Here is a 14346-nt window from a genome sequence, read left to right on the forward strand (position 1 = left end):
TCAGAAGAGGGCTTTGGATTCCCCTGGAACAGGAGTTAAGGACAGTTCACAGCCACCAGGTGGGTTCTGGGAATTGAACCCGGGTCCTCTGCAAGAGCAGTCAGTGTTCTTAACTGCTGAGCCATCTCTCTAGCCCCTAGCCCCAGGTTTTTTTTTTTTTAGGACAGAGTCTCATTTTGTAATTCTGGCTGGCTTCAAACTCACTCTATAGACCAGGCTGGCCTCAAACTTGTACAAATCTGCCTGCCTTTGCCTCTGGCCCCTGTCCCCTGCCCCAGCCCCAACCCCAGCCTCGTGCTGGGATTAAAGGTGTGTACTATCATGCCTAACAACTTTTTTTTAAATTTCTTTTACTGATTTTTATTTTATGTGAATGAGCATTAGCCTACATGTGTGTAAGTGCCGATGGAAGCCAGAAGAAGGTGTCTTGATCCCCTGGAACTGGAGTTACAGATGGTTAGCCACCATGTGGGTGCTGGGAATCAAACTTGGGTCTTCTGTAAGAGCAGCTAGTGCTCTTAACTGCTGAGCCATCTCTCCAGCCCCTGTAAGAATTTTTTATAAATTCTGTATGCTAGATTCTTATCAGAAATATGATATGTATATAATTCATCCTGTTCTGTGAGGAGTTTTTTTCTTCTTTTTTTGAGGCTGGCGGACAATCCCAGGGCCTTGTACATGCTAAGCATAGACTACCATTGAGCTATACCCCAGTCTTTCACTTTTTGTTTTATTTTTGGGTTTTAGGACAGAGTTTCTATGTAGCCCCAACTGGCTTAAAACTGTGTGTCAAACAAACTTCAAACTCACCATCCTGCCTCATCGTGAGTGCTGAGATTATAGGTGTGCACCGTCACACCTGGCTCCCTTCACTTTGATAGTACATTTTAAAGTAAGGTTTCAGATTTTGATGTTTATTTTATGAATATTTTAGTCACTTGTATTTTCAGTACCATATCTGAAAAACCATTGCTTAATCACAAAAATGTATGGCTATGTTTTCTCTTAGGAGTTTTAGGTTTTATATTTAGGGCTTTGACTATTTTGAGTTCATTTTTGTATATTGTATGAGGTAGAAGGTTCAGATATTTTTTTTTTTTTCCTTTGAGACAGGGTCTCACTGTGCAGACCAAGCTGGTCACAAACAAACTTAGAGATTCATGTCTGCCCCTGCCTTCTGAATGCTGAGATTAAAGATTTGTGCCACCATGTCTAGTTTGATCCTTTATTTATTTATTTATTTATTTATTTATTTATTTATTTTTAAATTTATGTGCATGAGTGTATTGCCTGCATGTATTTAAGTGCATCTGTGTCATGCAGTGCCTGCAGAGGTCAGAAGAGGGCATTGGATCCCCTGGAACTGGAGTTATGGACAGTTGTTAGCTGCCATGTGGGTGCTGGGAATTGAATCCTGGTCCTCTGCAAGAGCAGTCAGTGCTCTTAATGATGGAGCCATCTCTCCAGCCCGCTTGATCCTTTTGTAGTGTGGGTTTTAATGACAAGGAAAGGAAAGCATCGCCTCTCTCCCCAGCTAACCCTAAAATGGGGGATTTGGGGAACGAGGCAACCTGTTTCCTGCTCTGGATACCTGTGCTCTTAGCTTACTGGATTCACAGTGACAGAGCCCATCCCAGAACCTCTAGTGAAATGCAGTCGTATGGAGAATTCTTTCATAACCATTTTGGGGTAGGATACCTAACAGTGAACTTGGAAACAGAGTCAAGTTTATCTCCCATACCTTCTTGGTCCTGTTCCCACAGTTTATTACAAGTCAGTTGTTTAGCTTGTCTGTGCCCCAGCCTCTTTTTGCAAGCTGGAAGGTGAGCTGGGGCCCTTCCTGTAGCCAGAATGAGACTGCAGTGAACGTCTAAGGGTTAGAAGAGCAGGGCTTGTGTCAGGGCTCCCCACATGCCACCATACTGGGATGTCCAAGTAGGGAAAGATGCTCATTCTCTTCGAAGGCAATATTTATATCATTTCCTGACTTTAGAGCTACTTGGCAATCACAAAGATGTTTTCAAAATTGAAATCGGGGCCATGATGGAACTGTTAACCATCTTAGTATCTTAGTGTTGGCTTTAGTGTTTTGTTTTGTTTTTTTCTTTTTCCCCTTAGGAAAGGTCTCATTATTTAGCCCTGACTGGACCAGAACTTACCGTGTAGACCAGGTTGGCCTCACAGAGATCCATCTGCCTCTGTAGTAGTGCTGGGATTAAAGGCCTATGCCACCCTGCCTGGCTTTTAGCACCCATTTCATTTTCATAATTGTTTTAGTTACAAAGAACTGACGCTGTGAACGATAACACATTTGGTTTCTATTTTTTTTTTCAGTTTGTAATCTTGACGCTCTTTTAAAGTTTATATGTGAATCCTTCAGTGGGGAAATCTTTGTTTAAAGTTGAGTCACATAAGATACCTCGGGGCCGGAGAGATGGCTCAGCAGTTAAGAGCACTGACTGCTTTTATAGAGGATCCGGGTTCAATTCCCAGCACCCACATGGCGGCTATGAACCGTCCTTAACTCCAGTTCCAGGGGAATCCAAAGCCCTCTTCTGACCTCCGCAGCATTGCACAACACGGGTGCACTCACATACATGCAGGCAATACACTCATACACATAAAACAAAAGTAATAAATAATATTAAACAAAAAGATACCTCACTCCTGCTAGTACAAAACAAAAGCTAGACGAGGCCCCTTAGCCATTAACATGTGTGTCCAAATCACATCTGGGTGATAGCCTCTGTGGTATGTAACTCATTGCCTGGTTAATGCCAACTGCCAAGCACAGTGTTTAGCACAAGCAGAAGTGTCAAGTACTGACCACGAGTTTTCATTGAGTACAGGGATATATGGGGGGTGGGGGGGTATACTTGCTGCTGGGCTCTGTAACTAGGCATGCTTAGTCAAAATATAAATAGTCTAAGTAGTCCATGCTGTGTTTATGTGAATCTCAAATAGGTGTAGCTCAGAGATAGGAATGCTTGTCTAACATGGGAAAGGCCCTGGGTTTTATCCCAGCACAAGTTAAAGGGAAAGGGGCATAGGGATCCTTTTTCCCCATACAGGATCCTGTTGGTAGTGGCATGGCCAGTTGGTAGGTCTATAACACATTTAACATGTTGAATATTACATTAAAATTTGTGTCACCCCAAAGCACTCCAGGCCCCTTCAGCTACCTATGTCCACAAGTGACCTCCCTGGGAGACAATAGCTGGGGCTCAGGGGCCGCCAAGGCCACCTGTTTCATCCTGTCCCAGATAGAGACCTGACTCTGCACTCCTTTGCCCACAAATGCAATTTGACCAAGGAGTCCAGTGCTCTTAAGTTTGCAGGCTGAGGAATTTCTGTGTTCCTCTGGTTCAGGTTCTCTCCCAAGGTGAAGGTCAGCCTGAGGAAGCCAAGTAGAAAGGGCAACAGTGTGCTCTCCCTGTGCCCCAGCGTGGGGAGAGTTTTACAGTTTGCTTTTGAGGTTCCTCGGAAGTGAAAGTACAAGCCTTCGGCCCTTATTGTCAGCTTTCTTTTCCTTCTGGAAACCCCAGCCTTGGCCCCCTGGTGGGGGTGGCATCTAAGGTGATTCTTTCTCTTTATTCTGTCTGAACTGACACCAGTGGCCCAAAGGAATGTGCAGTGGAAGGTGATGGCTGCCTGGCACTGTTGACAGGGCGGGAAACCTTTTTTCTCAAGAGCCCTCTGACAGGCTCCTTGTGTCTATACAGTGCCTGGGACCCTATTAGGGAGTTGAGGTATGTGTAGATTGGCAGCCCCTGGGTCCTGAATCAGGTGGTCTGACTACAGGATTGGTAAATAGGGGCTGGTTTTCAGAACTGCATGGAGACTTGTCTGTAGATCATTCCAGGTTTTCACAGCTGCCAAGGAAAATGTAACTGAGTTTAAGACATTGTGAGAGGCTGAGCCTCAGAGAACCCCTAACCTCTTCCAGCCAGAACCTTGTTCCTCTGCTAGCCTTTTTACATTTGAATTTATATCCTCAACTCTCATATCATTAGGCTGTGCCAGCTTATTCCCCACCTCCCCTTTGGCTTTTTGTATACTGAGGGATGAGGTGGGAGAGGAGTAGTTCTCACATTAGAGCTAAATGTTTGCAAGCAAATTATATAAATAAACAAACTGAAAGATATAAAGGAAAATATCTTATATTCTTGGAGTGAAAGAAGAGATCCTCAAAGTTACAAAGGATAAGTATTCTAGGTTAAACATAAAAATGAAAACCACCAGGAACAAAGGAAAAAGGCATACATAGGCTCAGAGGAAATGCTCATAGCCTAAGAACAACCATTAAAGTAGCTGTGTTAAACTAACATAAACTGAGTTAAAGGACACACATTTATCATAGCCCAGATAACTTAGTGAGCTCCTGCCTCAAAATAAAATACAAAAGATGATTGGTGCTGGAGCTCAGTGATAGAGGACCTGAGTTCAATTCCTGGTATTTGGGGGGGGGTGGGGTAGCTGTGATGTAGAAAAGATAATAAGGGATAAGCGGCTAAAGAGGAAAAACAGGAAAAGGACACCCTGTCCCTACAGCCTGGTGCTTTTGAAATCCCATAAATACATGAATTGCACATCCTAGTGACAGCACTATTCTTATGAATTGTGAGAGGTTATTTGCAGCCTCCATCTGGACTTGTTTACAAGAGTCCTGTGAGCTGCTGTCTGCTGATGAGTTAAAATTCTTATCTGTGGAAGGTGGGGCGGGCTAAGGGCTTTGACAGGGTTCTGCCAGTCTCTTGGTTGTTTAAGTGCAGAAACAATTGGTTGTGTGCAGACAGGACCAAGGCCAAGTGTTTGAGTACAGCTTTGCTAGTTTCTAGCCGTATAATGTGAGTCCCTAAACCTTTCCACCTGTGTTTGCTCATCTGCGTAACATGGTTCAAGGTAGCAGCTTCCTCTTGTAGGGTGGTGGGAGGAGTCAGTAACCCAGGACCATAACCAGTAACCCAGCATATTATCTGCAGTGTCACTGAATATTGATCCTTGCCATGCCTCCTTAAGACATTGCATCATTTGAAAAACCCTTTCCCACCTTTTAGTAACCCTGGGCCTTTGTGGTATGGCTGTGAGTCTGGAAGAGATGAGCACAGGAAGAAAACAAGTATCCACTCTTTCAAGACACATTTGACATGGGAAAAAGTAGAAATCATCATTCCTGAGGAGAGTTGGTTCTGAGAAGTCCTACTTTCCAACTGGGCAATCAGGGCCTCTTTTCTAAAAGAAATGAATTCATATCCTACTACACAATCTCCTAGGGGTTCCAGAGTCAGTTTAAGGAGCTGCTGGTTTCTCAGCCAGCCCTTTCCATAAGTCAGGCTTTGCTGGCTCCAGGGCCATGGTGTACCCAGCCAGCACCATTGTGGACCTGGGGTTGCTGTTGAGGAAACCTTACAGGTGTCCATGTATCTAGAAATGTTTACTTCCCCCTTTTAAGCTCCTAGCCTCATTATGGGTTTTCTCCCTCCTTCAGTTTGTTTACCATATAGCAGAGTATCCAGTGTGTACCCTGAAGGCCATATATGGCCTAGCATAGCTATGACTGCAGCCCAAGAAAAATTATAAACTTATTAAAACATGAGATGTTTCTTATGTGGATGTTTTTTGTTTTGTTTTTTGTCTTTTTGAGACAGGGTCTTCCTGTAGCCCCAGCCTGCCTATAACTCACTATGTGGACCAGGCTGGCCTTGAACTCAAGAAAGATCCATCTGCCTCTGCTGGGATTAAAGGTGTATGCCACCAACACCCAGCTTATGTGTGTATATTTGTGTTATTTTGTTTTTGTAATTCAATTATAGTTCTTTTTAACTTTTTAAAAAATTTTATTATTTTTATTTTATGTGTATGTGTGTATTGCCTGCATGTAGGTAAGTGCACCCATGTCTTGCAATGCCTGCGGAGGTCAGAAGAGACTGTCGGATCCCCTGGGACTGGAGTTACAGACAGTTGTTAGCTGCCATGTGGGTCCTGGGATTTCAACCCAGGTCTTCTGCAAGAACAACCAGTTCTTAATCGCTGAGCCATCTCTCCAGCCCCTCAATTATAGTTCTTAAGCATGAACTTTGTAGATCACAATGTCTAGTTGCTATGTCAAAAGACTGAACACTTCTGAGATTTTGGAGAGTTGGCACTGCAGCAGTAGACTGGGTAGACAGCAGAGGATATGCAGGTGCCAGTGATAGGGCGGGTGGACTTTAACTGCAGGGTGTGCTTTCTCTACAGGAAATAAATGGTATCACTGCAGCACTGGCTGAAGAACTCTTTGAAAAAGGTACAAAGCCATCAGTCCTTGAAATGCTGGGGGCTATTTGCCTATTCCTACTAGGTGGCTGTAGGCCCAGGGTGGCACAGAACTTAATCTGTTAGCGGTCCTAGCCAGGTCCCACCTCTTTGAGGGTGTCAAAACCCTGATCCTAGTCCCCAACCAACCTGCCCACCTACTTGCCCTGCAGGTAAGGATCTGTCGTCTTTCACTTTGTCTCTTATCATTTTTTTTTTTTTTTGGTCTTTTTGAGACAGGGTCTCCCTGTAGCCCCAGCTGTCCTAGACCCCATTATGTAGCCCAGGCTGGCCTTGAACTCACAGAGATCCGCCTGCCTCTGCCTCCCAAGTGCTGGGATTAAAGGCGTGCGCCACCACGCCCGGCTCATTATTTTTTTTTTTAATTATTAGTGTCTACATGCATGTGTGATATGTATATGTGGGCACATGTGCACAGTGCACATGTGGAGGTCACAGGACAACTTGTGTGGTCAGTTTTCTCCTTCCACCTTTGTGTTTTGTTTTGTTGAGACAGGGTCTCCCTGTAGCCCTAGCTGGCCTAGAACTCACTATGTAGACCAGGCTGGCCTTGATCTCACAGAGATCTGCCTGCTTCTGATTAAAGGCATGGACCGCCATTCCTGGTTCCTTTCTCCTTCCACCTTTATGTGAGTCCCAGGGATCACATTTGGGTAGGTAGGCTTGCGTAGCAAGTACCTTCACCCACTGAGCCCACCCTAAGACTCTTGAGTCCCTATTCTCTGGATTCACCCCAGGTTCACAGTCTGTTCCATAGGCTCCTGGTGGGATGCTGAAAGGTGACTGGCATATTGCCATTTTGCACCTGATTTGTCCTTGCCTGGAAGGGCTCAAGTTGTAAATAGAAGCCAATCTTGGGTCACAGTCCTGGCAGCATAGTGACAGTGGCTAACATGTAGCAAATACCCCCTGCCACCAGTCTCCCATTTAGCATTCTATTGCCTTCCCCCAGGAACCATAGATATGGTTCTTAGGCCTATAATTGACTTCAACATCTACATTTTAGAGTGTGCAGTGTAGGTATGCCACCCAGAGTGCTGCCTCTCAGCTTTATCCTGGCTCAGTGCCTTCTGTACTCAGCCTCACTCTTCAGGGTGGCTCCCCAGTCCCACAGCCCTTCTTCCTCGGTCATCACTGTCCAGTGATGCCCTGTGCCCAGTATGAGTTCAGAGGCTATGCCTGGGTCCTTAAGACCTTGGCTTTGCCCCTGCATGGTGGGTGCATGTTATAGATCCTGCATGTTTGTTGACTGTTGACTTGGTGGGCATATACCCTAGCTGTACAACGGGCTGGGTCTGGGTCTGGACACTTATTCCTTGGGCTTGGCTGTTACAGGAGAACAGCTTCTGGGAGCCGGAGAGGTCTTTGCCATCAGGCCCCTGCAGCTCTATGCTGTCACGGAGCAGCTACAGCAGGGAAAGCCCACGTGTGCCAGTGGTGATGCCAAGACTGACCTCGGGCACATCCTAGACTTCACCTGTCGCCTTAAGTACCTTAAGGTAAAGATACAGCAGCTCAGTTGTGGAGAGTGACTTAGTTGTCTCTCTGGCCTGACAACTCACTACTGGCTGGCAGTGTGTGCAGGAGACCAGCTGTGGGGGCGCTCCATGGATCCCTGGTGTTCTTGGCCTGTGCTTTTGACTGAGCAGCAGGGGGCATCATGGCTCAGTGTCTCAATACTTTCTTCCACCTTTGCCTGCTATGTTGAAGATGGAAGTGGTCAAAGCTTTGCATTTGACCAAATAGGGAGTGGTGGCAACATACCCCTAATTTAAATCCATTTTTGGCCTTAGGTTTCTGGCACAGAAGGACCTTTTGGGACCAGCAACATTCAGGAGCAGCTCCTACCTTTTGATCTCTCAATATTTAAGTCTCTCCATCAGGTGGAGGTAAGGCCTAGGGTTGCTGGCCAGCAGGCAAGCTGAGCACAGGCAGCATCTTCTGCCTGCTGTCTGTGTCTCAGGAATGGTTTTGGTGTCCAGTGGTGAGGCACTGTTGCTTTCATGTTTGGCAATGTATTGGAAAATTCCTTCCAAGTACGTCAAGCCCCCCATAAAAGCAGAGCAAGTGGACCTCTTCTGCCCTCAGCTGGTTTGCAGTTCTCCAACCCTGTTGTGGGCAGCAGGAGGCATTAGATAGGCAGAGCACCAGAGCTCAGCTTCTGGCCTCCAGAAGGGACATGTGTTGTTCAGGTAGAAGTCATGGGAAATCATCCTCAAGATTAGACAGCTAATTCCAAGTTTTGTTTTCCAAGGCAGAGGGCCTTGAGGGCTCTCTAAGGTACACGCACCTAACAAGAAATGCTTCATATTACTTGCTACTGAACTCTGGTTCTCAAAACTAATTTGGTCATCATTTTTTAATAGGGGCCGGGTATAGTGGCACGTGCCTTTAATCCTAGCACTCAGGAGGCAGAGACAAGCAAATCTCTGTAAAACTGAAGCCATCCTAATCAATTTTGTGAGTTCTAGGCCAGCTGGGACTATTGGGAGGAGACCCTGTCTCAAAAACCAAAAATAAAAAGAAAGGGGAGTCAGTATTGAACAATGAAAGTTGTTTTAAAGCATATATTGCCCAAGATGGGCCTTAGTGTTCTGCCCTGTGCCCAGTGTCAGTGTATTCTCCTTGATCAGATCTCATCAACTGCTCTGTGAAGTGTGGGTGCTTTTGTCTCAGTTTACAGTTGAGGAAACCGAGGCTTAGAAAGATGAGGAAGTTTGGCTAGGATCATTGAATTTGGCTGAGTCTGACTCTAGAGCCCTGCTCCCATTGGCCTCCATCGAATCTTGGGGGCCACTCCCTTTGAGGGAAACCAGCTGAGTAAGCCTGGGAAATGAGAGGAAAGCCTGATGTGGCCTGACTCTGCAGCTGGGGCACGTAGCACTTGGGACCCATGCCCATCTCCTTGCAACAGGACAGCAGAGGGCAGTAGGACAGGCTGGGCAAGCTGGAGAGCCACTGCACTCTCTGCAGTGTGGAGGCAGCTTCCGCTTGGTTCTCTAGCACTACTTTCCATGTCCAATACTTTCTTTCTACCTGGCAAGCTCAAGTGGCCCTTAACCAAGAAAGTAGATTGTAGTTCATTTTGATCCTGAGAGTCCCAGATGCCTTTTGTACTAGTTAATTAAAATGTTTAATCAGGCTGGGCATGGTGGCGCATGCCTTTAATCCCAGCACTCGGGAGGCAGAGGCAGGTGGATCTCTGTGAGTTCAAGGCCAGCCTGGTCTCCATAGTGAGTTCCAGGACAGCTGGGGCTACAGGGAGACCCTGTCTCAAAAAGACCAAAAACAATGTTTAATCAACATTGCGTAACCCTGGGGCCAAGATGCCATCTCTGAGACACAGCTCTTCTTTGTTTCAGATAAGTCACTGTGATGCTAAGCACATCCGAGGGCTGGTCACCTCGAAGCCAACCTTAGCCACAATGAGTGTCCGCTTCTCAGCAACCTCAATGCAGGTGAATCTTGTCTGTGTATATTTCCTGCCTGGGACATGGCCTGTGGGGCACAGCCCTTATTAATGAGATTGATAGAGCTTCATCTAAGCCTAGCAAGCCCTGGCTCAGCACTCATTTTTATCTCCTCCAAGAAGAAAGTGAGACGTAGAAGGACGGAGCCTTGCTTAGACAGAGGAGCATCTCAATTGAGATAGGAAGTTTCTTTTACCATTTTATAAATTTCACTTTAGTGATGTGAAAATGCTTTCCTGAGTATAGAAAAGGTATATAGTGGCTAATATGTCCTACTGCATCTGATCAGTATTTCGGTTTGTTGAAAATTCTTTCTCCTGAGACTACTGACTAAAAGGAGGAAGCTATGGAGAGTGCAAAGCATGGGGTCACCTTGTCCCTCCTGAAGGCACTTGGTGCCTGGCTGATGGAGCCTAGGGTGATTCCTTACAAGAAGAGAGGTCTTATAGGCATCAAAAGTCAAACCAAGACCTGCCCACTTCGGTGATTGGTGCTGTAGTGCTACTCTGGTCTCAGTGACAAGTCTGTCTTTGTGAAGAAATGGTTAAGGAGCTTGCTGTCCACCGTGGGGACCACTCTGAAAGCATGGTTGCCTGCTAACACCATGAATTGAGACCTTCAGCCTTTGAGAGTTAAGCCAGAAAAGGCATCACTATATAGCAGAGGCCCAACGGGGCTTGACTAGGATTTGTTCCTGAGCATATTTTAAGGACCAGAGCATATTCTAAGTTGCCGTTATGTTGCTAAGCCTTTCAGTTATTTCACAATCATGTAAAGACACATAAACCAAAGCCTGTTTTAATGCAAGGTCACTTCCACATGCTAAATATGTTCCAGCCCTTCCTTAAATTTTGCAGCGTTAGTGTTCCAGTCAGTGTTGCGTGAGGGCCCAGATGTGGTGCTCAGCAGATGTTCTTCTGCAGGAAGTCCTTGTTCCTGAAGCCTCAGAATTTGATGACTGGGAACCTGAAGGCACTGCCCTCCAACATCCTGTGACTGCCATCATCCCCACATGGCAAGCATTGACCACTCTTGACCTGAGCCACAACAGCATCTCTGAGGTCGACGAGTCTGTGGTATGTGTGTAACAGCCTCCCAGAGCTCTCAGTCATCTTTGGCCTGACCAGACCCAACAGATAGCTGTTAAAGTTTGACTTTCTCTGAAGAACCATTAAAAAACCCTGTATTCCATTGCATGTGATTTTTTTTTTTAATAGTGTTTGTGTGTGTGTACATGCCTGTGAATGCTGTACTGGAGTTACAGGCTGCTGTGAGCTGCCCGACATGGGTGCTAGGAATTTAACTCAGGTCCTCTGGAAGAGCAGTATGCACTCTTATCTGCTGAGCCATCTCTCCAGCCCCTGAATGTAATTTTTAAGCTAAATTTAAAAATTAGACTATTTGAAAATGGTGAGTCAAAGCTTAGAACCAAATGAAGCCTATGAATTATGGACACATTTGATATAATGAAGCCATGTTGCATGATAATATTTACTCCTAAGTAAAAGAGCAGAAAACTCATCATTCCCTAGAGTATATGTGTGCCCTTGTAAAAGTGAAATTCCAGTGGCTTTAGGGTAACATGAATATGATTCTCTGTCTGCTTAGTTGGGTGTGCAGGGTTAGAACACACCAGGTCCCTTATCTATCTGGGACTTAATCATACTTAAGCCAAGTATTGTATATATTCCTTTGGATGTGCTACTGGGTGGACAGTGGGAAGTGTTATATCAGTGACTTTGCAAGGACAGCCAGCTGGAAATGTGTGGTCAGGACCAGGCACAAGGATGGTATAGATCCAGTCTTCTTGAGTTAACATTGGGCATTCTTTTCTTTCACAAGAAACTGATTCCAAAGATTGAGTTCCTGGACCTGAGTCACAATGGAGTACTAGTTGTGGACAACCTACAGGTAATTGTGCCTATGGGCTCTTCAGAGACAGACTGCTATCCTGATGGGGTCCAGAGACTGAGGAAGCTTTGTACCCTACAGGTAGTAAGTATAGGAACTGCTGCCTGCCTTTTAGGTTCTGGTGACATATTAGGTGTTCTGGTTCCAAAGTGTTAGAAAAGCTGAGTGCATGCGAATGGAGTGATGATGAATGCAAGCTGATGTTCAGTGCTCACCCAACCTGTTGCTATGTTGTGCCATGTATATGTATAAGAGAGAAGAAGGGCCGGGCATGGTGGCACACACCTTTAATCCCAGCACTTGGGAGGCAGAGGCAGGTGGATTTCTATGAGTTCGAGGCCAGCCTTGTCTACATAGTGAGTTCCAGGACAGCTGGGGCTACAGGGAGACCCTGTCTCAAAAAGACCAGGCGGGGCGGGGAGGCTTCCCTTCCCAATAGTCATTGGAAAGCCTGGCAAAGCTGCCTTACAGATGTGGTCCCTCAGGCTGGAAGGGCACAGCAAGCTTCTCTGGAAGTTTGACTTGTGCCACTACCCTGTTCTCTCTGCCGTTGCAGCACCTGTACAACCTCGTGCACCTTGACCTGTCGTACAACAGACTTTCCTCCCTGGAAGGCGTGCACACCAAACTGGGCAATGTGAAGACCCTGAACTTGGCTGGCAACCTCCTGGAGAGTTTGAGTGGTCTGCAGAAGCTCTACTCCCTGGTCAACCTGGACCTCAGCAACAACAGAATTGAGCAGGTGACCACAGCCATGAGGGCCACAGAGCTCTGAAATTGCCAAACCTTGGTGTTTGTCAATTTAAAGAAAACACAAGGATTTCTTTTGCTTAAAAGCAGCCATCAAGCATGTGGTCATATTGCTGAGGGGTGTTGGGAGAAGGGGCCAAAGGGAATGAATGGCACTGATGTCTTACAGATGGAGGAGGTCAAGAGCATAGGCAGCCTGCCATGTCTGGAGCATGTGGCCCTACTAAACAACCCTCTGAGCATCATCCCTGATTATCGGACCAAGGTGCTTGCCCAGTTTGGAGAGCGAGCCTCTGAGGTAAGTTCCAGAACCTCTAATAGAGCCCAGAGAGACTGGCAGAAGAGAGTCCAGTCTCTCTGCACTGGAAGAGCAACGTGGGGCTGCGTCTGTTCTGCCTCTGCCTGCTTCACAGGAAAGTCTGTCTTTCAGATCTAGGAAGTTTGCTCATTCTACTGAAAGGCTCCCTGCACCTCCCCGCTTCTCCCTTCAGGTGTATGTTCCCCAGAGCTTCATGTCTCTCCAGGGCTTCAGGCCAGGAGGGCTCCTAGAACACACAGGCACAGACTCAGTGTATAGAGGGATTATTTTCAACTTAAAAAAAAATTACATTGGTTATTCTAGGCAAGGGGTAGAAATAAAATGTCAAAAAATTTCAATTTCTTGGGCAGTTTGTAACCATGGTGCTTCTATACAAGCCCTAAGTTTTTTATTGTTTGTTGTTTTAATTTTATGTGTATGAATGTCTTACCTGCATGTATGTAAGTGCACCCATGTAGTACGATGCCTGCAGAGGTCAGAAGAGGTTACCACATCCCCTGGAAATGGAGTTAAGGGCAGTTGTTAGCTGCCACGTGGGTGTTGGGAACTGAATCTGGAGGTCCTCTGCAAGAGCAGCCAGTGCTCTTAACCACTGAACCATTTCTCCATCCCCAAGTGCTAAGGTTTTTGTCTTCCTTACTGGGTCAGTCTAGCCCTGTATCTCTGCTCCCTACTAGCTGTGATGATCCACATACCTCCCACCCTAACCATGCAGGTCTTTTGCCAGGTCTACTCCTTTCCCTCAGGCTCTAGCAGCCCTGTCCCCATTCTCTCACCAATCCTTGGAGCCCATTTTCACCAAATCCAAAACCTGAAGGTCTGCATCCCTCTGTACCCCTTCTCTGCCCCTACTGTCACTTGGTCCTCACTGCCCCCAGGGTAGTCTTTACAAGGTATCCTCTCTTGCTAGGATGATTGCTCATGTCTGCAATTCCAGAACCCAGGTCTGAGGTAAGAGGATTGCCCATGAGTCCAAGGCCAACCTGGGCTACAGAATGAGCCCCTGTCTCAAAACAACAAACAAACAAACCAGGGGCTGGAGAGATGGCTCAGCGGTTAAGAGCAGTGACTGCTCTTGCAGAGGACCCGGGTTTGATTCCCAGCACCCACATGGCAACTACGAACCATCCTTAACTCCAGTTCCAGGGGAATCCAAAGCCCTCTTCTGCCCTCCGTGCATTGCATGACACAGGTGCACTCACATACATGCAGGCAATTCACTCATACACATAAAATAAAAATAATAAAATATTTTTTAAAAAGGGGCTGGAGAGATGGCCCAGTGGTTAAGAGCACTGACTGCTCTTGCAGAGAGGTTCTGGGTTTGATTCCCAGCACCCACATGGCAGCTATAAACCGTCCTTAACTCCAGTTCCTGGGGAATCTGAAGCCCTCTTCTGACCTTTGCGGCATTGCACAACACATACATGCAGGCAATACACTCATACACATAAAATAAAAATAACAAATAAAATTTAAAAAAAAAAAAACAATAAATAAACAGACAAAAAAAGATGTCTTTCCTTTTTGGCTCCAGAACTGGGAAGCTTCCCCAGCCCCATGGTGCCAGCACATGTGTAG

The 14346-nt window shown here is 46.2% G+C and overlaps 1 protein-coding gene across 3 annotated transcripts in view; it reads left to right on the forward strand.

Moving 5' to 3' along the window:
* Positions 1 to 14346, forward strand: part of Nisch (nischarin) — a 38986-nt gene that overhangs the window by 9772 nt on the left and 14868 nt on the right. For all 3 annotated transcript variants that reach the window (XM_029555406.1, XM_008851781.2, XM_008851782.2), the window contains exons 4-11: positions 6238 to 6286; positions 7651 to 7814; positions 8109 to 8204; positions 9678 to 9773; positions 10709 to 10861; positions 11628 to 11696; positions 12253 to 12438; positions 12616 to 12744. In XM_029555406.1, coding sequence (XP_029411266.1) covers positions 6238 to 6286; positions 7651 to 7814; positions 8109 to 8204; positions 9678 to 9773; positions 10709 to 10861; positions 11628 to 11696; positions 12253 to 12438; positions 12616 to 12744 — 942 coding nt within the window. The remainder of the gene's footprint in view (positions 1 to 6237; positions 6287 to 7650; positions 7815 to 8108; positions 8205 to 9677; positions 9774 to 10708; positions 10862 to 11627; positions 11697 to 12252; positions 12439 to 12615; positions 12745 to 14346) is intronic.

Source organism: Nannospalax galili, unplaced genomic scaffold (genome assembly GCF_000622305.1).
Source record: "Nannospalax galili isolate Female #2095 unplaced genomic scaffold, S.galili_v1.0 scaffold485, whole genome shotgun sequence".
In the NCBI taxonomy this organism is placed as follows: Eukaryota; Metazoa; Chordata; class Mammalia; order Rodentia; family Spalacidae; genus Nannospalax; species Nannospalax galili.